Raw genomic sequence first — 21,258 nt, 5'->3', positions numbered from 1 at the left:
CCTGGCATCTCCCTCCCACCTCCCCAAATACACACAGGCCCCATTTTCCTCCAAAAGTTGTTTTTGTCTTTTTTTTAAATAATGTGAAAATGTCACGCGAAGGTTTGAATTAGAGGCCCCCTCTAGGGGCCAGGCTTGGGGGAAGGGGAGACGCAAGATGGGGGCCCAGGTTCCTGAAGCCAGTGACCCTCATGAGGCCAGGAGGGGCCTCTGCTGTGCCAGGGGCTCTGGGCCCAAGAGTTCAGTTCAGTTCCAAGAAGTGTGGCTGTCCAGCGATGGGGCTTCCTGCCTCATGTGGCTCCGAGGGGGTCGGGGGGATCAGGGGGATCAGGGGACTCATCTGGGGGACTTGGGGGAGGGCCTGGGCCTCCCATTTGGCACATGGTGGAGGAGAGGGAGGGCCCAGCCTCAGGCACCTCCCCAGAGGCTGTGTCAGTGTCGGGGGCAATGGCTCCATCGTCCACACAAGATTCTGCTCGCAAACCCTCTTCTTGGGGTGCAAAAGGGCTGGGTCTTTGGGGAGTCAGTTCTCCACGGGGCCTGAGAACAGAGAGTAGAGAAAGGATGGGAATCAGGGGAGAGAGACAGGCTTATGGAAACCAACTCATTCAAGGCAAAGGCCCAGTAAGCGGCACCATCCCTTCCTCTCTGTCCTCATCCAACTCTGCTCCAGACACACTGCCCTCAAATGGTCCAGATACCATTCTACTCCAGGGTCTTTGCATCTGCCATTCCCAGGGTCTGACATGCTCTTCCTAGGGAGTTCAGGCCTCCTCTTTAGTGGTCTTCCACAACTACTCCGGTTTACCTTGTTACCCTGGGACAGCCTGGGTTACCACTTGCTTCCTCTTAACTTTTTCTCCAGCATCCCTTCCTGGTATTGAGTGTTAACTAAATATACCAGTTAGTGAGGAGGAACGTGGTGTCTGCATGCACCATTACTGCATAGGCTGACTATGGGGCCTGCGCTCAGGTCTGGGTCCTGGCATCCAGTCTGTCACACAGTACCTTCAACAAAATGTCGCAGGTCCATCCCCCAGCCTTCCCGGAGATGACAACCTGACTCGTTCTCTGGACCTAGAGCACCAAGGCCAGTGGGGTAAGGGGTCAGCCCCTCCCCCGTTTACACCTCTGTGCTGACAGCTCGGGTCTGGCCATGTTGAGGCACCAGAGACCATTTCCCTCCTTGAGTGGAAAATGTAGCCCTGCTCCTTCTCAAAGTACATGGGATGAGTCCCTCACTCAGGACCCAGCGTGAGGATGCAGCATGTGGAGTGCCAAGGGGCAGCCACTGTGCTCTGGGGAGATAGACATGTTCAGAAGCTGCCCTACCCATGCCTAGCGGGAGTATCTGTGAGAGTAGGCAAGGATTTGGGGCTTCATACCACTGGGCTCTCCATCTCCACTCCTGGTGACTAAGAGTGAGGTCACCTTGCCAGCAGCCTGGATCCTGACTCACTATCTAGCTGATGTTCCCACACCCTGGACCCACCCTGCCCTGTGCTCGTAGGGGTCCTGAGGTTAGATGGGGATTCAGTCCCAATCCTGCCTTTACTGCCCTGGACTCTGCTTTGCCCTCCTCTCTCCCTGTGCCTAGAGCATAAGCCTCCCCTCCTTAGACTCCTGTCCAGCCTCTCCTCAGGCACCCGCCTCCATTTGATTCCATTCTTAGGCCCTTCCCTGCTTACAGTCCTTCATGGCTCCCTAGCACCCTGTGGGCAAAGTTCTAAGTCCTTTACTCTTTATTTACTTATTTCTATAGTAGTATTATATATTTTGGTTTTCCAAGACATTGTTTCTCTGTGTGGCCCTGGCTGTCCAGGAACTCGCTCTATAGACCACGCTGGCCTCGAACTCAGAGATCTGTCTGCCTCTGCCTTCCAAGTGTTGGGATTAAAGGCGTCCACCATGCCCCCAAGTCCTCTGTAACTTGTCCCATTTATTCCCACAGCCCAACTCTGAACCCTGAGGAGCCCCAGGCCTGCCTTCTGCTTCTCAAACTAGCTAAACCCTCTGCCTCCATCTGTTTTGCAGGGTGTTCACAGCCCTGGGTCAGTAACACCATCGCATGACCACCAGGCGGCATGCCCAGGGGGGATTAGGCCATTTACACCCTCATAACACTCAGGAGCAGGATCCAATCTCATCCCCATTCTATGGATGAGGACGCTAAGGCAGAGAGAGGCTGGCCAACATCACACAGATGAAAAAGGAAGGGTTAATTCTAGAACTCAGAGGATTTGGGGAAGAGGGATAGAGATGTTCCTAACCGCTCCTTCCTCACAAACCTGGGCGTTCAACATAGTGGCCAGCAGGGGGCAGGAGAGAACTGACTTTCCATCAACAAAAACACCCAGCAGACGCTTACCCCGAAAGGGCAACAACACTCAGGACCAGCAGCTGGGGCGCAATTCCGGCTCTACCCTCCTTTCTAGGAAGTGCCTCAGTTCTTTCTGTAAAAACCGTGGAACTAAAATCCACCGCCAGGATCCCAGTGAAAATTAAGCGGGTAGCAATATGGCAGGTCGCTGTGAGTTCGCTGATACTATAGTGACTCCTGTCTCTGGGTGTCTGCCATATCCTCCTCTGGCTTTAAGTGCCCTGGGAGAGGGTATGGAGATCCATCAAGGTATCTGAGCTCAGAAATGGGGAAGATAGGCAAGGGAGTGTGTACGTAAGGATCCTTAAAGCAACAGAGATGGGTGTAACGGTCCAAGGATGTGACTGGGAACCAACTGGTCTGAGCTAGGAGATGCCAATGTGACTGAGAGGGTGAACCGAAGAGAGAGAAGCAAGGCAAGGGAGGGTAGGGAGGTTGGGGAGGGGTGGGACAGAGTCTTCTGGAAGCACTGTACCTGCGGGCCGGGCGTCGGGAGCCCGGGCGGGAGGCCCCGGGGTCTCCAGCGCAGGTGAGACGGAGAAGCGGGAGAAGCACAGGGGGGGGCCTGGTGGGGGGAGGAGGGGGAAATCCTCCGCCCACTCGAAACTGCCGCCTAGGAAGAAAGTGAACTAGACTTATACACCAGCTTTGCACACCAGCCCAAGGCCTTTAGCCCTACCCTTCAGCGAGGTCCCATCCCTCCCATTTCAGATATCCCCCATCCTGCCCTCCTCGCTCTACCAGCCCCTGCCTTCCTGAGCTCTTCCCAGCTCTAGCCTAGGAGTGGATAGACTCCTAGATCCAATCCTCTTCTTCCAGGTCCTCCTTAGCCCTGCCCTGCCCACAGGACACGCCCATTGCATAATAAGGCCACTCCCTCCATTCGCAAGCCCCGCCCTCTCGCCACCCAAATCTTGGGTTCCGCCCCTCACCAAAGCCGCTGTCGTTGTTGGGAAACCCATCTCCTGGGGTGGTGGGGTGGGGAGGCGTCGGGGGCGCTGGGGGCGTTGATGGCTCCGTGTCCCCCTCGGGGGTGCCCTGGACGCTCAACTCGTTGGTTGGAGTCTCCTGTGAAAACAAGTGAAAGGACGATAGGGAACCTATTGTCACACCCCAACCACCGCATCACCTAAGAGAAGTAAAACACAACGTTATTGCTGGGGCTTTTGGCACCCCAGTTTGTAATTGCTGACATTGTATTGTTTGGAGAAGTAAATGGAACCTTCTCCTGCCTTCCAAGGTTCCTACAAGCCCTAATCTCACTCTGGTCTTTGTTCCTTAACCTGGCTATAAAGCCCCGCCCAGCTCAGGAATTCCTAAATTCAGGGAGCACTTAACCCAAGACGCAGTTCTAAACCCCGCAGTGCCACCTCCAAGATCTGGGCTGCAGAGATCCAAACCTATGTCTTGGAGCTAACAGCCTGCTCCTGTAGCCTCCCAACCAATCGCTCCAGCCAAGCGATCGAGCACCAAGGGACAATTACCCCAGTCCCCACTCAAACTCTCAAGTTCCACCTTGAGCCCGGCAAGGTGGGGATCGCCTTAATTCCAGCACTCAGGAGACAGAGACAGGTGAATCTCTAAGTCTGAGACCAGCCTGGTGTACAAAGTGAGTTAGTTCCAGAACAGTCAGGGTTACACAGAGAAATCAAGATGCATATGAATCCCTGAGTTCCAGGCCACCCTTCTCTAGAAATTCCAGGACAGCCAGAACTATACAAAGAGACCTGTCTCAAACAAACAGACAAATAAAATGTAAAATGTAAAATGTAAAAGTCTTTTGGTCTCAGTGACTGAACCCAGAACCTGACTCTGTTTTCAATTATGGCCTCAAACTATGGAGTCTCACCGCCAGGTTTATCTAGCGAGGCTCAGGCAATAAACCCCTTTTTTCCGTTCAGGCAATAAACCCTTTTTAGAATATATAATATGGAGATTTCAGGTCCAGGTTACTTTGGCATTCTTATTTATTTGAGACAGGATTTCAGTATGTAGCCCTAGCTGTCCTGAACTATTCAGATTACATTAATTATAGATTGTCTCGCCTCTGCCTCCTGAGAGCAGAGACTACTGATCTGGGCGACCAAGCAAACTCACTCCATTTTAAAACTCCACGTGATAAGGTCCGCCCCACTTAAAGCCCAGCCTCAAGAGGCTGGAGATGCAGAGAGGCTAAGGTGTGGTCCTCTTCCTGACTACCAGAGTTTGTTGTCCAGCACCCACATCAAACACCTCTTTTCAGTCTCCACCCACTGAGCTTGCTACTTGCACTAGAAGATGCAAATCCCTCTGGGCCCGCCCCATTTACCTGGACCACCAGGAGGTCCACCTCCCTCCAGTTCTGACGCTACCTGCCCTAAGTGTCCCCCCCTCACCTGGTCGAAGAGGTAGACGGTCACGTCCCCGTGGAAGGAGACCATCTTGCGCTTCCTCTCCAGTTCGCTGTCCTCTGGCTCGTCGGCCGCGCGTGGAGACTTGAGCAGCCCCCGCAGCGGGCGGGCCGTGTCCCCGTCGGCGCTGCTCACCACGACGGGCACTGGGGCTTCCCGCGTCCTCCCGGGTCCCCGAGAGCCCGCTGCCTCCTCGTCCTCCTCGTCCTCGTCCTCGTCCTCCCCGTCCTCCTCCGCTGGCCCCGGCGCCCCCGCCCCGCCGGCCTCCCCGCCAGCTGCCCCTGCGTCCGCGCCCTCCCAAGGTGGCCGCCGCGGGCCCGGGCCCGGGAACGGCGTGAGCGTGAGCGGTGGGAGCGCCAGCGAGAGCCGGGAGAGTTTGGCTGCAAGGGGAGAAGACAGGTGAGCTCCTGCCCGGGACAATGAGTCAGGCTCTGCCCACAGCTCTATGCAGAGGGGCTCCCGAGGGCCTTTCTGTGTGCAGAGTGAGAGATTCCTCCCCACTGCAAGGCATGATCTCAGCACTCAGAGCAAGAAGCTTCTTCCTCAGCATCTGAGCCTCAGGCCCCTTGTTCTCTCCATTCTGAACCAGGCTCTTTAAGGACTCCCTATTTTCACACACCCCGACCCCACTCAACATTTATATATGCCATTCCCTCTGCCTGAAACTGGGTCTCTCCCGTTCTTCAGCTCTAGGGGTCCCCAGATCTGAGCCACCTCTAAGAGTCAGTCATCCATGCTCTGGCCACACATCTGCAAAGGACAGCAGCAGTTCAGCCCTGGTTAGTGTGCCTGGCCTCGGAACACAATGGCCCTGGCCCTCATGCAGCTTTAGGTCTGTGCTCGGAAGTGCTCACAATCCCTGGGGTTAACGAACCAGTTTTTCCCTGCAGAAGGGGAGTTTCCTTCTTCTTTTTTTTTTTTTCTTTTTTTTTCTTTTTTCTTTTTTTCGGAGCTGGGGACCGAACCCAGGGCCTTGCGCTCGCTAAACAAGCGCTCTACCGCTGAGCTAAATCCCCAACCCCGGGAGTTTCCTTCTAGGCCCTTGGTTGTCATCTTCTAGCACTTTCTCTGTCCCCAAGGCCACTTTCTTTTCTTCCAGTCCCACCTCACTGTTGCACTGTGTCCCTCAACAAGCACATCCACCTCTCTGGGCCACTGTTTCTCCCAGGGAAATGAAAAGGCCACTCCTTCCTCCACCCATGGGAAAGTAAACCACCCGCAGGCACTATGGTGGGTGACAGACAGTAGGGGGCAGAGAAGGACGGTGTAGGTGAGACCCATTGCAGCTCTCCAAATACACCATCTAGTGCCCACCTCCATCCTCCCCTGCCATCCACGTGCTCCTAGCTCCTTTACTGCTGGCTCAGAAGGTGGTGGGATTAGGAGCGCTGTGGCACCATGCTGTCAAGACGCATGGATGCCCACAATAAGGATGCAGTGACAGCCTCTAGTAACACGAAGGCTTCCCAGGGAGCGGAAATTTGTGTGGGATTTTTTCCCTGGGTGGAAGACCTAAGCCATTCCTAGCCTCTTTTCAGCCAGTAGCCCTAAGGCAACCCAGACTCTCTGAGGCATTTTAGTTCACCTAGTAGTGCCATGTGACCCGGTGTCATCTGAGACACCTGAGTGGGGTGCCAGTGCAGAATAGAAACAGGGCAGTATGCTCTGTAATGTTTCAGGAACTTGGGAGGACACTATCTCCCATGAGGGAGGCGTCACCATGTGACTCACCTTTCTGCCCTTAGCCTCTCAGGGGCTCCTCACCCTGTGCTACCCTAACACTTGCCTACTACAGGGGCCAGCACAAGGCCTGAGGCCCCCTGGGGTCCAGCCATGGATACCCCAGGGCCTGACACATTGGAGAGACTCTTTAGTTTACTGCTTCCTTTAAATTTTTTTCAATTAACATCTTGTTATTTATTTATTTTGGTTTTTTGATTGTTTGGTTGGGTGTTTGTTTGTTTGTTTTTGAGACAGTTTCTCTGTGTAGCCCTGGATTTCCTGGAGCTTACTCTGTAGACCAGGCTGCCTCTGCTTCCTGCTGCTAGGATCGAATATGTGTGTGCGCTGCCACATCCAGCCTTTTAATTAAAAATTTTTAAGTTTTGCTCATTTATGTCTGTGTGCATGTATTTATGTATGTGTGTAGGCACACATGGACCACAGCATGTGTGTGGTGTACAGGTAACAACTATGGGACTTACTTAGTTCTTTCCTTCCTCCATGTAGGCCCTGGGTATCAAACTCAGGACAAGTGCCTTCACCAGCTGAGCCATCCTGCCTGCCTTCAAAAATGTGTGTGTGTGTGTGTGTGTGTGTGCGTGTGCGTGTGTGTATAGGACAGAAGACAACCTCAGGATTCCTCCACACCATCCACCTCTTTTGAGAAAGGATCACTCACTGGCCTTGAGTAGCTGGGCTGGAGTTCTGAGCCCATCACCACACCTGCTTTATGTGGCTTTAGGATCAATATTTCACCTACTGAACCATCTCCCCAGCCTTTCTGTTTTGTCTGAGTCTAGCTCTCACTATATATCTTTGACTGGCTTGGAACTTGAAATGTAGCCCAGGCTGACAACTATCTTTTTGCTTCACTCTCCCAAGTGCTGTCACAGAGATGTGTGACACACTCTTGGTTACTCTCAACTTCTTAGAGCCCTCACATGGCCCTGATTGGCATCACCAGACCTCTGAGCTGGCTACAACCATTCAAACATCCAGAACTCGATCTAAATAAATAAATAAATAAATAAATAAATAAATAAATAAATAAATAGCAGCCAATGCGACAAAGAGCACCTGTGGCCTTCCTGGGAGTGGCTGTTCCTAGACAAGGGGCCTCCCCTGCCTGTTTTCCTAGCCCTCCCCAATTCTGGGTACCTCCTAGTTCCTGACTTGGAGACCCCCACCTATACAAGCTTAAATAATAAAGACAGGGCTCCATTACATCCCAGAGCTCAATGGTGACAATTTGGCAGTAACTAAGGACTTTGTCAAGGCCTGCCCCTCACAACCACCTAGCCAGGTGGTGGGAGAGGGGGGTTCCCTGTCATTCATTCTTGGCAGGTGGAAGAAAGTGAGACCCAGAGCAGTAAACACTGCAGATGGGAACACAGCCAAGGCCCAAGGTACAGTGACCCTTGGGTAGGCATTCAGTATCAGCCCATCCACTTTCCTTCCCGACCTCCTCACCTTTGATCTGCTCGCTGTTCCCCTGAGGTGGTCCCAAGTCCAAGAACAAGCGTGGCATCTCCGGGCCCTTCCTCTCCGGCTTGGGGGGGTCCTCGTCTACGTTGGGGGCCATGTCTCCGCCGAGCCTGTTGTCTGGGACCCCTGGCTCTTCCTCTGGGGCCACCTCCGGCCTGGCCTTCAGGGGCACTGGCTCCGGCCTCCTCTGCTGGGCCCCCAGTGGCTGAGGCGGAGGTGGCAGTGGTCTCGAGTTGTCTACCCATCCGGCCTTTGCGTCCACGGCGCTTGCGGGGCCGCCGGCGGGGACCGTCCCCGCGCCCCCCGGGGCTCGGCCCCCACTCCCGAGGTCCAGCTTCCCAGCCCCGGGGGCTCTCGGTGCCCCCCCACTCTCGGGGACTCTCCACTCGGTCCCGGGGTCCGGGTTCCCGCTCTTGGGGACTGGGCCAAGCTGGCCAGGGGCCATCTCCAAGCCGTTCTGGGGCAAGACTGCCTCGCAGGGCGCAGGGGCTCGATCCAGCAGCGTCTCGGGAGCTAGACCCCCAGTCTCGGGCATCTTCTCCCAGGGTCCTGGGACTCTCCGAAGTCCAGTCTCTGGCGGCCTCTCCGTGTTCCTGGGCAGCCTCAGGACCCCATTCTCTGCCACCTTCTCCTCGATCTTTGGGGACATCAGAACCCCATTCGCCAGCACCTTCTCCCCGGCCTCTGGGGACATCGGCTCCCCATTCACCAGGGCTCTCTCTCCTCTCTCCGGAGATTCCAGGCCATTCTCCGCCACCTTCTCCTTCATGTCCGGGACTCCTGGCTTCCCGTTCTCCAACACTGTCACCCCGTTCACTGGAAGGCTCCTGCTGGGGACTTTCTTCCTGCTGACCAGGGATGTCAGGTCCCTGTTCGGGCCTGGGCCCTTCTCTCTGTTCGCGGGGCTTCTCCCCGCCTTCCTGGGTCCTGTCTCCCCGGGTGTCGACCCCTTGTCCCCTAGGAGGTTCTTTGTCACATCCTCCCGTAGGGACATCAGCAGCTGCTCGGTGCTCACCTGAACTACAAAGGTTGGCTTCTCCTGGGACCCTGGGAGTGGGAGGGGACCCGGGTCTGGGGGTGGCCGGGGCGCTCCTGGGTCGGGTGGCTCGGGGGGAGCCCGTGGCCGAGGGACCCCTTCCTCCTCGGCCGGCCCCCCACCTGGGAAGGCTCCCTCGGGGGAAAAAGGGGTCTCGGTCTCGTAGCCGCTGTCCCCCGGCTTGGGGCCCGGAGACGAGAGGCCTGAGCCTGGACTGGCCAGGGCCGACGGGGGGTCGGGGGACGCGGCCGGTTCCGCGGAGGCCCGGGGAGGGGGCGGTGGAGGGGGGGGAGCGGGAGGTGGCCCCCGCCCGGGGTACTGGGGCGCTGCGGCCCCCATGAGGGGGTCCAGAAACTCGAGAGGGGCTGAGGTAGGGGGGACCAGAGGCAGGTCGGCCAGGGAGCCCCGCTCTGCACGCAGAGAAGAGTCGTCCTCTGGGGGGTGGGGACAACCAAGGGCAGGGTGGCCCCCCCAGCCGGCCACAGCGTCCCCCCGTTCCAATGGCAGGCAGGAGCAGGGACCCTCGCGGCTGCATAAGGGACAGGGCAGGGGTCCCCGGCGGCTGGGTCCCCCTCCAAGGCTGCTGCTGTCCTCGCCTGGGGAGCTCTCTTCCTCCTCCTCTTCCGCCCAGGGTGCGGTACCCTGTTCCCCAAGCACCTCGGCAGGATCTCCTGCCAGGGTCTCTCCTGCGCCCCGACCCTCGGGGTCCCAGCCACTCAGGAGGAAACCACCTGATCCCGAGGACTGGGCCGGGAAGGGTCGGGGCGCAGGGAAGAGGGGGGAGGCCCAGGTCTCGGACACCAGCTGGGGGACCTCGGAGGGAGCCTGGGCGGCCTGAGAACCGGGTACTCCTGGGTCCAGCGGGTCCCAGTCGTTGGGGAAGAGGGGCTCTGGTGGAGAACCATGCTCCTCCAGGCGGATATAGTACTCACTGCTCACCGAGGGACTGCGTGCGCTGATGACCGGCAGCACGCTAGGGGTGGACAGTGCCTCATAGAAGGGATTGGATGGATTGGTGTGGGGTGCAGGAGGCGCAGAAGCGGGCTGCCAGGGAGGTGCTCCCCCACCCCGGCCTGCACCACGGCGGGCCTTCTCCCACAGGCACTCAAGGTTGAGGCCACGGCTGCTCTCGGTGACTGTGAGTACATCATCTGGGTCAGCCCCGGGGAAGCCATCCAGAAGGGGGAACTGCGAGGACAGGGTCCCCGGGCGTGGCGCACTATGGGAGGGGGGCCAGGGCCAGGGGAAAGGCCCATCTCGGGGAGGGGGTGGTGGAGGAGGGGGTCTGGGAGGCCGCTCAGACAGCAGGTAAGTGAGTTGCAGCTGCAGATCAGAGGCCGAGGGGCGCTGGGCTGGTGGCCGCCAGCAAGACTGCAGGATGTCATACCTGGGGACCAGTGAGAGGATAATGAAGAGGGGAAACGTCCAGACGAGTGGGACAGAGGCCAATAGAGATAGCTAAAGACCAAGACCCGAGGCAGATGGAGTCCGAGATGCAGAGAAAAACAGAGGGGCGGGGTTGGCCTCGGGGAGGAGAGGGAATGAAGCAGAGCTTCGATGTGCCACTCCCCTGCCTCAGTTTGCCCACTTCAGGCATCAGGTAATGGGGAAAGGTGAATTCATGGATGCTCAGTTGCTGGGATACAAAGTTTGGGAGTCAAGTGCCTCACCAATAGTCAGCATAGGGCAGCTTGAGCCTGGGTCGGGCCAGCTTGACGTGCTGCTGGCGGACAACAAAGGCCAGGACCTCCTCATCGGATAGGTGACGATAGGGCTGTGCCCCAAACTCGAATAACTCCCAGAGTGTCACCCCCAGGGACCTGTGTGGAGGTCAGAAGTCAGAGGTCAGGGAGAAGTGGAGCCCCATCCCCCCCAGGCAACAACCATAGCCTCACCAGACGTTACTCTCACGGCTTTGATCCACTAGCACAAAGCTGCCGTGCAGCTCGCCCAGCAGCTCGGGCGCTGCCCAGCGCAGCGGCACCCATAGGCGCTCGGGTGTCAGGTAGTAGTCTTCCTAGGGGTGGGCGGGGTCAGCAGGTCAGCAGGTGACACACACTGATCCATACGCATAGACACATTCACAAGCTCTGCCCACCTTGTAGTTGCTATGCGCCAGCCCATAGTCTCCAATACGCACAGTCAGGTCTGAAGTTAGCAGGCAGTTGCGCAGCGCCAGATCGCTGCGGAGTAGGGATGGGGGAGGCGGAGTGAGGAGAAAGCCCTGCCCACAGTGCGATGTCTCTCCTTCCCTTTCACAACTCTGCACATCTTGTGCGTGCGTGCGTGCGTGCGTGCAGGTACCTCCTCTCCTAACCCCTTCCTCCCCCACCTTCCCCACCCGCCCCCCGCCCCTGCCATGTTCCTCCTCTTCTTCTGGGTCCTTCCTCTCCTGACCCCTCATCTCCTCTGGCTGCTCCTGTCCTGACTCCTCCCCTGAATCCCGCTTTCCTCTACTAGTTCCTCCCCCTCTCTCCTCACTCCTCCACCTTCTTTACTGACACCTCAGTCTTCCCTCTCTCTTCCTCTGTTAGCACTGCCCACCTTTCTCCGGTTTCTTCCCTCCCTAGACTCCCTTCTTTCTCTCTCCTGACTCCTCCCTACCTTTCAAAGCTCCTTTCCTCCTGACTCCTCTCTCTCCTCTCCCCCTCCCCATCAGGGTCTCACTTTGTATCCTCGGCTGTTCTGGAACTCGCTATGTAGACCAGGCTGGCCCCAACTCTGCTGGGATCGTCCTGCCTCGGCCTTCTGAGTGCTGAGATTATAGGCCAGAGCCACCACAGCCGGTCTCCTCCTCTTTCAGCTCTTCTCCTTTCCTGAAATCCCGCTCTACTTTCCTGCTCCTCCCCCTTTCCTGACTCCTCCCCTCCCCTGACTCCTCCCCTCCTCTGACCCCTCCCCTTCCTTTCCTTCAAAACTTCAGAGTGCCTGCCACTTTAGAGTCCTTGCTTGCTCAGTTCTTCCCCGTGTCTCCTGCTGTGGGTGCACCCAGCTCACCTGTGCACGTAGTTGTGGGAGTGCAGGTGTGCCAGTCCTCGGGCAATCTCTAGGCCCATCCTCTGTAATGTCCGAAGGTCTCGTGGGGGAAGTTCAGGGGACATGCCTTCAGGTGGCCGCTGGGCCCGAAGGTATCGCTTCAGGTCCCCCTGGGAGGGAAACAAGGGCACTTCAGCACATTTTGAAGAGAGCACAAAGCACCCCCTGCCCCACATTAGACAGCCAGCCCCTCCAAGCCTCAGTCTCCTCTGCTGCGTGCGTCACTTACACAGCCTGGATATGTAGCTTAGTTGGGTCAGATGCTCACCACTCATGCATGATGCCCGGGATTCAACCCCCAGCCCCCAAAATATAAAAAGTCAAAAAGGAATGCTAACACAGTCACACAGGTGACTGACTGCAGGGATCTGAGACCCTGGAGTCCTGAGACCAAAGCTGACTTGTAGCTCCCAGCAGCCACTCCCCCTCCCCAGACCCCTCACCAGCTGGCAGAACTCCATGATCAACAGGAAGGGCAAGGTCTCCACACAGACACCCAGGCACTGGAGGACGTTGGGATGCTGCAGGCTCCTTTAAGGGACAGGAAAGAAGCCTGTGTCTATCATACAGAGCCTTGCCTTGCCAAACCCTCTCCCAGACATGTAGACCTGACCTGAGTACTACACCTTCCCTTCAGATTGTCCCTGACCTCCCACTGGCATGTTTCCAGCTCTCTATGGCTTCCCAGTGGCCCCACGAGATGCTCACTGGTGTTCCAGTTACTCACTGGCCAGAATCTACTTTACCCAGGCTCTGCTCGGGGCCTCTGTACTTCGAGCCCTTCTCTATGGAGGGGGGGCGCCTCTCTCTCTCCCTCTCAACTCTGGGTCTCCCTACATAGCCCTGGCTGTCCTGAACCTACCTACGTAGACCAGGCTGGCACCACACTCACAGACATCCACTTGCCTCTGCATCCTAAGTGCTGGGATTAAAGGTGTGAATCACCACACCTGCCTGGCCTTCACTGTTTTTTTTTTTCCCCTTTATTTTATAATCGTATAGAATTATGTCTACATAGGTGTGTTTATGTATGGGTGTGTGCCTGCGAGTGCAGGTACCCATGAAGGCCAGGAGAGGGCATCAGATCTTCTGGAGCTGGAGCAAAGGGCACTTGTGAGCCATCTGACTACTTACAAGGTTCCCAGAACTAAACTCAGGTTCTCTGAAAGAGCAGTGCACAGTCTTAACCCCTGCACCATCTCTCCATGGCTTAGGCCCCAGCTGCAATCGGTCCCCCCAAACGGCTTCACTGCCTCTTCATTCACCCTTGCACCCGAATTCTTCCCCAGTCTCCCAGGGAAGTCACCCTGACTCCTTTGCTTATGTCCTCTGATGGATGGCAGTGGCTCCTGTACCTGTACGAGGCTCTGGACGCGCTGGGAGAGGGGCTATTTGTCGTACAGGTGGGTCGGCTACTCTATGTTATGGAGGCTGCTTGGGAACACACCATCCTCCCGCCTCGGCCTTCGGTGCTGAGATACATGGTAGGTGGACCAGGCAGGCCTGCTGCTTTTACTCCAACACTTAGACATATGCTTGACTAGGCTTTCACCCTCTATCCCAGCTGTGACTTCCAGCCACAGCCCAACCCTTACTCTCCGTTCCCTCTTACTGTAACCAGCTTCCCACAGTGCTTTGCTAGACTGCCAGCTCCTACAGAACCCAGACTCCTCAGTCTTTCAAAGTGACTCCTACAGACCTTTCCCCTCCTCATGACCCGCCTTGTTCTCATACTCCAAACTGCGTGGGGCTGGTAAAGATGAGTTCTATCTCTAACACTGCCCAGTAGATGCCAAGGGTTACTTTGGCACCAGGGCCAGCAGGGCTAGTATCTGTGTTACAACCACAGCCTGGCTGAGGCCTCAGCCCTTCCCCTCCTAGGATGAGTCTGCTGACATCCTGCTTGGGGGACAGTGCCTGTCACATGCTGGAACCTGAGGAATGACAGGAAGCAGCGATCTAGGGCAATGAGGAGAGAAAGCCTGGGATTCACCACAACTCTGTGAGGCAGAATATAGACCAGGGTGATCCAGAAGGGGACAGAGGATCGGAGAAGTGAAGCAACTTGCCTAGTGCCACATAGCTGGGATTTAAGTTCAAGGTCTATGTCTGGATCAGTCTGCTGAGGACTGATGGAACTTGTAAAACTCAGAGGTGGGAAAGACACTGAGCAGCCAGTCAGCCTGTGCTGTCCCAAGAGATTTCTGACATGGGTCAGCTATGAAGCACCTGAAATGTGGCAAGTGTCACTCAGGAAGTGAATATTTAAAGTCATTTGTTTGTAGCCTAAGTTGGCTTCAAATTCCTAGAGATCCTCCAGCCTCAGTCTCCTTCAAGTTCTGATTGCAGGGGTGAACCACTGACTACATCTGGTGTTCTGGACTGATTTCATTTTATTTAGCCTAAATTTAAATAGTCATGGTCTAGAGAAAGGCCTAGACAATACGCAAATAGTAAGGCAAAATTAAGACCCCAGCAAGCGTATACACACACACACACACACACACACACACACACACACACACACACACACCTTTTAAGACAGGGTTTCCTTCTGCAGCCCAGGCTGGCCTCAAGCTTACAATCCTCCTGCCTCAGCATTCTAAATACAGTTGAAGGTAACACCCACCATACCTGTAGAAGGCCCTCCTAACCTGGGCCTGGGACAAGGGCAGGCCTCTGAGCGAAGACTACAGGGAGCATGAACCCCCAGTTCTGCATTAGACAGGGCAGGTAAGATGTGGTAGTCTACAGAGCGGGAGAAGCAATAACGAAGGCCTTGGGGCAGGAAAGCAACTGTGGTATGTGTGGGGGCTGGAGGGAAGGGGTGGGAAGCGGGGGTCAGAAGGACAGAGGCAAGAAGATTGTAGTGTTCGACTGTGCAGGGCCAGTAGGCTCGAGGGAAATGAGACCGCACCCTGGGAGCACGAGGAACCATGGGAGGTCTTGCTTGGAACTATGCTGGGCCAGACTCTAAAGTTTGTGTCTTGATGGGTGAGCCGTATACACTTCCTAAGATTGGAAGCTCACTACATCCAAGTACAACAATGTGTGTTAAGAACAGATGCCTAACCAGGGTGCTTGTAAGTCTTTCCTCACAGTGGGTAAGGGAGGTAGGGCAGGCTCGGGGATAGCTTTGTCTTAACTGTGGCTGGGATGAAGATACCAGGTTCAGAATCCTGGAACCACTTCCCCATGCCGTCTCCAGCTTTCTCTAGGGAAGACCCAAGACTCCAGGAGGGAGATCCCAGCACCAGAGTCACACAGCCAGAAAGAAATCTAAGACCAGAAGCCTGATTTGACACCACACTGGCTTCCCTCTACTTCCGAAACTCACCTCCTCCACCTGGTATTTTGTTTTTAGAACCCCTGTCCATGGACATACCTGTAGGGCTGAGCCTCTGAGATGAACTTGCGCTGCTCCAGGGGCCCTGCACTAGCCCGGAGTTCCTTCACCACCACCTGCGCTGGCGAGTAGTCTGAGAAAACCTCCCCGAGGATCACCTGATCAAGGAGTCCTACGATCAATGCCGACCTGTGCCTAGCCGGTCCCCGGGGCAGCTCCCCATGTTTCAAACTCCCAACCACTCCCAGGCCTTCCCTTAATGTCCCACCTCCCTGTTCCCCTACCAGACACGGAGTGAGAGACTCACAGGCCCAGAATCCGATGCACGCAGGACGGATGGAAGGATGGACAGACTGACGGACGCGTGGAGAGCCGGGTGGCGAGGCGGAGTGGTCAATGGAGTGAGGAGGGAGGCGCTGACCGACAGATGTGGGGGTAGGTGGGTGGGAGTGGGTGCGAGGTGGAGGTGGAGGGGCAGGCTGAAGGGCATGGGACTGGGGAGGCCAAGAGCAGATGACAAATGGGGTAGACACAGAACAGGAGCACATGCCAGAGATGTATGGATAACCCCTCTGCCTCCCACCCAGGCCCCTCACCTTCCCAAACCAGCCGCTGCCAATCTCCTGCAGGTAGCTGAGGTGCTGGCGGCTCAGGCCCAGGGGGGTGCTGATGTCTGAGGAGGGGGCGGGAGGGGAGGCCCTGAGCTTCTCTCCTATCAAGGATGCCCCACACCACCACAGTGGGAGGGGTCTGAAGTCAGAGTAGACAACATTCTCCTTTTATTGGCTGTCTCCAACATTCCATAGCAGGGTCCAGCCTCCTCATTGGTTGCCCATGAGATCCCAGAGCCCAATCAGCCCTTCCCTTTGGCAACCCTAGCTCCAAGCCTGGTTAGTTGGCTTATAGACTGGCTCTCAGGTTAGGGCCATCCTGCAGGATTCTCTCGGATCTGGTGTTTTCTACAAGATGGTGTGTGTGGTTTCCCTATAAGTTACTTCCACGAATCTAGGACTCTGCCCTCTGCCCTCTACCCTCCCTGAGCCACGAAAGAAAACCCTCAGTGTTGGGATCGAAGGATCCTGGGGTGTAAGGGGCAGTACCTGAGTGTGCAGGCTGCGGGGCAGGCATTGGCAGTGAGACCTCTGCCAGCGGCAGAATATAGACATCAGGCAGCGACTGTGAGGAGGAGGTCTCCTCCGCAGGGGGGGTGTACTCCCCAGAGCAGTCCTCCCCTTCCGGATTCTCAAACTCCTGGGGTGCGAGAGGTGAAGAATGGGAGCATCGGGAGGAGGGTGCTGAGACGCCACCATCCTGCCTCCCTTCAGTTCACAGGCCTGTCCCTCAAATCCCAGCCCCATCCCTGCTGGTGTGCGGATCCCAAAGCCCTAGGTCTTAGGAGTGCTCTGGGACCTCCGGTCTCTTTGCTGCCTGGGGTCTTTCTCCCAGGTTAGTCCTAGGGCACCTCACCTTGAAACGAACATCACCCCGTTTGCAACACAGACAGGTAAGGAGGAGGAAGATGAAGGCCAGCAGACCCGAACAGGAAATGAGGACCACAGCGTAGGGCGGAGCCAAAGGGGCCCGGCTTAGAGCGAATCCATCTGTGGGCACAAGGCTGGGCTGGGGTCTGGGCTTCAAGACACTGGCTACCGGACTCCATGCCCCTCCCATCCTGGGCTAGTCTCGGACTACAACCCCCATGATGCTCCGAATCCAGGGGCCCCTTGGCAGAGGAGCCAGGTGGTCTAATGTATTGTGGGAGTTGTAGTTTAAGGCCTTCCCAGGTGGTTGGGGGTGGGGTCCCTTCTCTGGTTCCAATCTGGGACCCACCCCCCCACCCCAAACGCATCCCGTAACCCGGATACATTCCGGTGACTAGCAATAGTGAGGCCTGGAGCTCTGAGAATTTACAATATGCTACCATAGACAGCTTCATGACCACCATCCCCAAATTGCAGGCTGTTGGAAGGTATTTGCCCCGAGCTGAACCCACTGCCCACCCCACACCTGAAGAGTGACTGAGAACTGTTCCCTTTACAGACACTGGGAACACAGACTTGTCCTCTAGCCTCAGTCTCAGGCCTGAGGGAGGGGTCTCTGCAAAGCCTCAGAGCTGTGTTCCCCTTAGAAATAGGGTCTCTCTTCCCCAAAGGCCGCGGCCTTCCATCTCCCCGCGCACCCGTGTGCACTCGCGTGCACATGAGCTCACATGCACGCTCACAAGCACGCACTCGGCCCGCAGCCCACTCCCCACCCGCCCTGGCTGGTCTCCCTAGCCCTGCAGACCCGCTTGTCCCCAGGGACTGCGCACAGGTGCCGGGCGGGCCCGGTGGGGGTGGGGCGCGAGCCATGGACCGCTGGACATACTCACCCGGGTGCGCTGGGGACGCCAGGCAGCCGGAGGCGGAGACGGCCGCCAGGAGGATGAGTGCGCCGGGTGCAGGCATCTTGTCCAGGATGGAAGGGAGGTGGAGGAATCGGCGGCTGGGGAGGAGGGGGGGCGGGCCCTCAGCCCCCAGCCATGGGGACCTGCTCAACCCTGGCCTCCCCCAGCCCAGGAGAGGGGCGGGAGATGCAGGACAGGGGGAGGGAGGGGTTGCTTACTGTTTCAGATACCCCCCTCCCCCTCCTCGAAAGGACAGACGGATGAAGGGATGGAGAGGCGGACGGAGAAGAGAAGCTGGGGAGCCGGGGTTGCTGGGGTAGGGGGGAGGGGAAGATGGGGGGGGAGAGAACGAGGGCCCCGCCCCCGAGGACAATCGGGATTGGGGGAGCAGAGAGCCTGTCAGAGGAAGGGTGGGAGGAGGAAGGAGGGAGCGTTGTCATGGCAACTGGTTCCCGGTTGCATTGGCTGCCAGGCGGGAGGGGAGAATAGGGAGGGGGAGGAGGGACAGAGACCAACAGACCCTTGGAGGGGGGCAGGGTCCACAGTGCGTGGCCCTGACACCACTGTGACACAACACTGGTGCCCACACGTGTGCTACATGCTAAGATGCAGATATCAAGCCCACACAGCCTACACACAGCTGACACATGTCACAGGAACCTTCACAAGCGCATCTCATACAAAGGTGGACAGCCATCAGCAAACGGAGACACAGACACGTCACACACAAAGACACAGGGACAGACCACACTGAGAAGGCATAGGCAGTCCAGACTCTGGTTGGTACAGATTCACCCAGCCACACAGGAATACCCCAGCATCACATGCACGCACACGCACACGCACACATGCAACATAGAGCTCCAAACACAGGGAGCTATCACAAAGATCCATTCAGACCCTTTGGGACACGAGGAGGCATGCAGTCACTAACTGATATTCCACACAGGCAACAAAGAACACACAGAAATCACTAACTCAACACGTAACGACAGCTGCATGCACACAGATACAGGCTAATCAGTCACATATGTGAACACACAGAAACAACACATGCATGTATTCAGGCACTAGGTATTCACACTGCTCACCTTCAGGGACAAACGCATATCACATACATGCACACGGGAACACACACTTCATACATGCAAAGCCACATAGCTTATGCAAAATCACAAATACAGAACAGGGACACAAACACACCCTGTGCAAAAGTACAGTCACACGTATTACACACAAAGGCACACCACCTACCTAAACAGACAGCACGAATGGACACTCTTTAGACGTGATTACGAGGACTCCTTATCCACTGCAGCCTCACATCACATACACCAACACACATGGGCACAAAAGATGCATAAGCGTAGTTTATTTCATGTATTTATTCTTAGCAGGATTTACTTTGCGCCAGCGTTTCCCAAGATTTACGGTATTACCTTCCAATCATTACAACAGCCCCCGAGACAGAGGCTTTGATCATGCCCAATGTATAGGTAAGGAAACTGAGGCACAGAGGGAGACAGTCAACTGCCCCATGCACGGTACAGGGGATTGGCAAAGGTAAGGCTGGAACCTGGTCGGCAGGGACACCGACACATCAGACAAGACACACGCACACAAACACACAGACACACACACACATCACGTGCCAGGCTGCAGTCTCGGGGTCCCACCCTACGCGGCGGCACACAGAGCTGCAGACACACCCGGAAGCGCGGACTGCCGCTCTCGGCGAGGATGTCTCCATGGTCCAGGAATACCTGCTACTCGTCCCCCTCAATGAGGCTGGACCGGAGCTGCGCGCGCAACACTGCTCGCTGGGGGCACTGGAAGGAGGGGAAGCCTCACGGTGGGCTCACTGGAGAAACTGAGGCAGGATCATCGTGGAATGGAGGATCAGAAAGGTACAGGGAATGGGATTGGAGTGACCGGGAAGTGAGCAAGCAAAGCGGACCCCCTGACTGAAGAACCAGAACCTGGAGAAAGGGAGGCTTACAGGGAGTTGTGGGCCTGCGCAGGGTCTTCTGGGAAATGCAGTCCTTGTTGGTCCAGCTGGAGGCTCAGGTTGTGGGTTGTTCCACCTGCAGGGGTTTTAGCCTGAGGGTGACAGGCCGGGCATTGGCTACCAGTAATAAGGTCGGATAGCTTGCTGTTAGTTCATAAGTTCACTCAACAAATGTTTAAGTACTCTCAGTGTGATTAGTTCAGCTGTGTGCCAGAAGTCAGGACTGCCGGAAGAAGCCGGCTTTGATGCCCAGTTCCTCAACCACCAGCTAAGTTTTGTGTGTATTTGCTTTGTGGAGACAGGGTCTCACTGTACCCAAGCGCTACTGGAACTTCTCTGTAGCTCTAGACGTCCACGAACTAACAACAATCTTCTGGCCTTAGTCTCTTGAGTGCTTGGATCACAGGTGTGGGCCAAGCCACATTTTAACAATTATTATTTAATAATAATATGTATCGGTAACATATTACTGATATATTTTGTCTTTGTTTATTATTATTATTGTTATTATCATCATCATCATTATTATTAAAGTAAGGTAGAGCCGGCAGAGTGCACCTCCTGAAGAGACCATGTCAAGGATTTTCTCAAGGCTTTGTTCAGTATCGAAACCCCAGGACCAGTATGTCTGTGCCTGCCCAGAGCTCTGTCATGGGCATCTAGACTAACGAAAGCATTTGGAGACTGTTAAGACCACTCCTGTGGACTGTTCAACTGTGTGCTTAGGGCATATTTTGTTCCCAAATTTATAACAAAATTTAGCTTAGTGGTAGAGCGTTTGCCTAGCAAGCACAAGGCCCTGGGTTCGGTCCCCAGCTCTGAAAAAAAGAAAAAGAAAAAAAAACTTTGTCAAAGAATGTGATCCACCTGCTTGTGGATCCTGGATGCTGGGATCAAAGGCATGGATCAACACACAAGTGCTCTTAGCCACTGAACCATCTGCCCAACCCCAGCCTGGAAGGTTCACTTTTTAAGCTGGCCTCAAACTCTCAACAATCTTTTTGTTGCCTCAGCTTCCAAAGTCCTGGGACTGCAAATGTCAGCCGCTCCACTGAGTCTCTGCAGTCATGGCAAGGCACCAGCCTCCACACTTCACAAGACCCAGAGAGATCACCCTCAGGCCAGCTGTCACATCTCTCCAAGGAAGCTGGATTTATGTGGGGCAGGCGTCTCTGGGAAGGAGACTGATGGGAGAGGGGAGGGAAGGGGTAACCCAGAAGCAGGTCAAAGAATGTTGTCAGAGGGCACAACCCTGTGGGCAGACTTGGCACATCCTGAGGTCAGTGGGAGGCTGTTTAGCCAAACTGCTGGGGAATAGGAAGCAAGTGTCGTCACAGGATACACTGGGTGGAAGGCATTCGGGTTGATTCTCAGCCTCCTGGCAACTACTGAAGGATACTGAGCTGTGGTGTGCAGGACCAGACAACTGCAGTGAGAAATGGGGCTCAGGGAAGAGAGACAGCAGCTCC

General features: G+C 56.0%; 2 protein-coding genes across 6 annotated transcripts in view; one reads left to right on the top strand and one right to left on the bottom strand.

Annotated features, from left to right (window-relative positions):
- Nucleotides 1-43: 43 nt before the first annotated feature.
- Lmtk3 (lemur tyrosine kinase 3) lies at nt 44-19,686 on the bottom strand. 5 transcript variants are annotated; one of them, XM_039100954.2, is made up of 16 exons: nt 19,545-19,686; nt 17,767-17,879; nt 16,863-16,996; nt 16,496-16,646; nt 15,992-16,107; nt 15,435-15,553; nt 12,493-12,580; nt 12,011-12,159; nt 11,112-11,196; nt 10,909-11,030; nt 10,684-10,833; nt 7,963-10,400; nt 4,756-5,150; nt 3,313-3,448; nt 2,856-2,993; nt 44-540 (listed from the first exon to the last, which is right to left on the bottom strand). In XM_039100954.2, the coding sequence occupies exons 2-16, from the start codon at nt 17,840-17,842 to the stop codon at nt 524-526; spliced, it is 4,314 nt and encodes a 1,437-aa protein (XP_038956882.1). In that variant the 5' UTR covers nt 17,843-17,879; nt 19,545-19,686; the 3' UTR covers nt 44-523. The 5 variants fall into 5 exon arrangements, with proteins under 5 accessions (XP_038956882.1, XP_038956879.1, XP_008757681.1 ...); XM_039100951.2 differs by having other exon boundaries at nt 19,491-19,626; XM_008759459.4 differs by having other exon boundaries at nt 15,992-16,068; nt 19,491-19,626.
- Nucleotides 19,446-21,258, top strand: part of Sult2b1 (sulfotransferase family 2B member 1) — a 61,131-nt gene continuing 59,318 nt past the window's right edge. The window contains exon 1 of the mRNA NM_001039665.2: nt 19,446-19,688. Coding sequence (NP_001034754.1) covers nt 19,522-19,688 — 167 coding nt within the window. The 5' untranslated portion in view covers nt 19,446-19,521. The remainder of the gene's footprint in view (nt 19,689-21,258) is intronic.

This window comes from Rattus norvegicus, chromosome 1 (assembly GCF_036323735.1).
Source record: "Rattus norvegicus strain BN/NHsdMcwi chromosome 1, GRCr8, whole genome shotgun sequence".
Taxonomy (NCBI): Eukaryota; Metazoa; Chordata; class Mammalia; order Rodentia; family Muridae; genus Rattus; species Rattus norvegicus.
The sequence above is the reverse complement of the archived record's forward strand: the minus strand, read 5'-3'. Positions and strand labels throughout refer to the sequence as shown.

Coding starts and splice junctions, on each gene's coding strand:
- Lmtk3 (XM_039100951.2), bottom strand. CDS start 19,531: ATGGAGACATCCTCGCCGAGAGCGGCAGTCCGCGCTTCCGG. Junction 11,197..12,010: donor TCCCACAACTACGTGCACAG/GTGAGCTGGGTG, acceptor CCTACTCCGCAG/CGATCTGGCGCTGCGCAACT. Junction 3,449..4,755: donor CCGTCTACCTCTTCGACCAG/GTGAGGGGGGGA, acceptor TTGTTTTCACAG/GAGACTCCAACCAACGAGTT.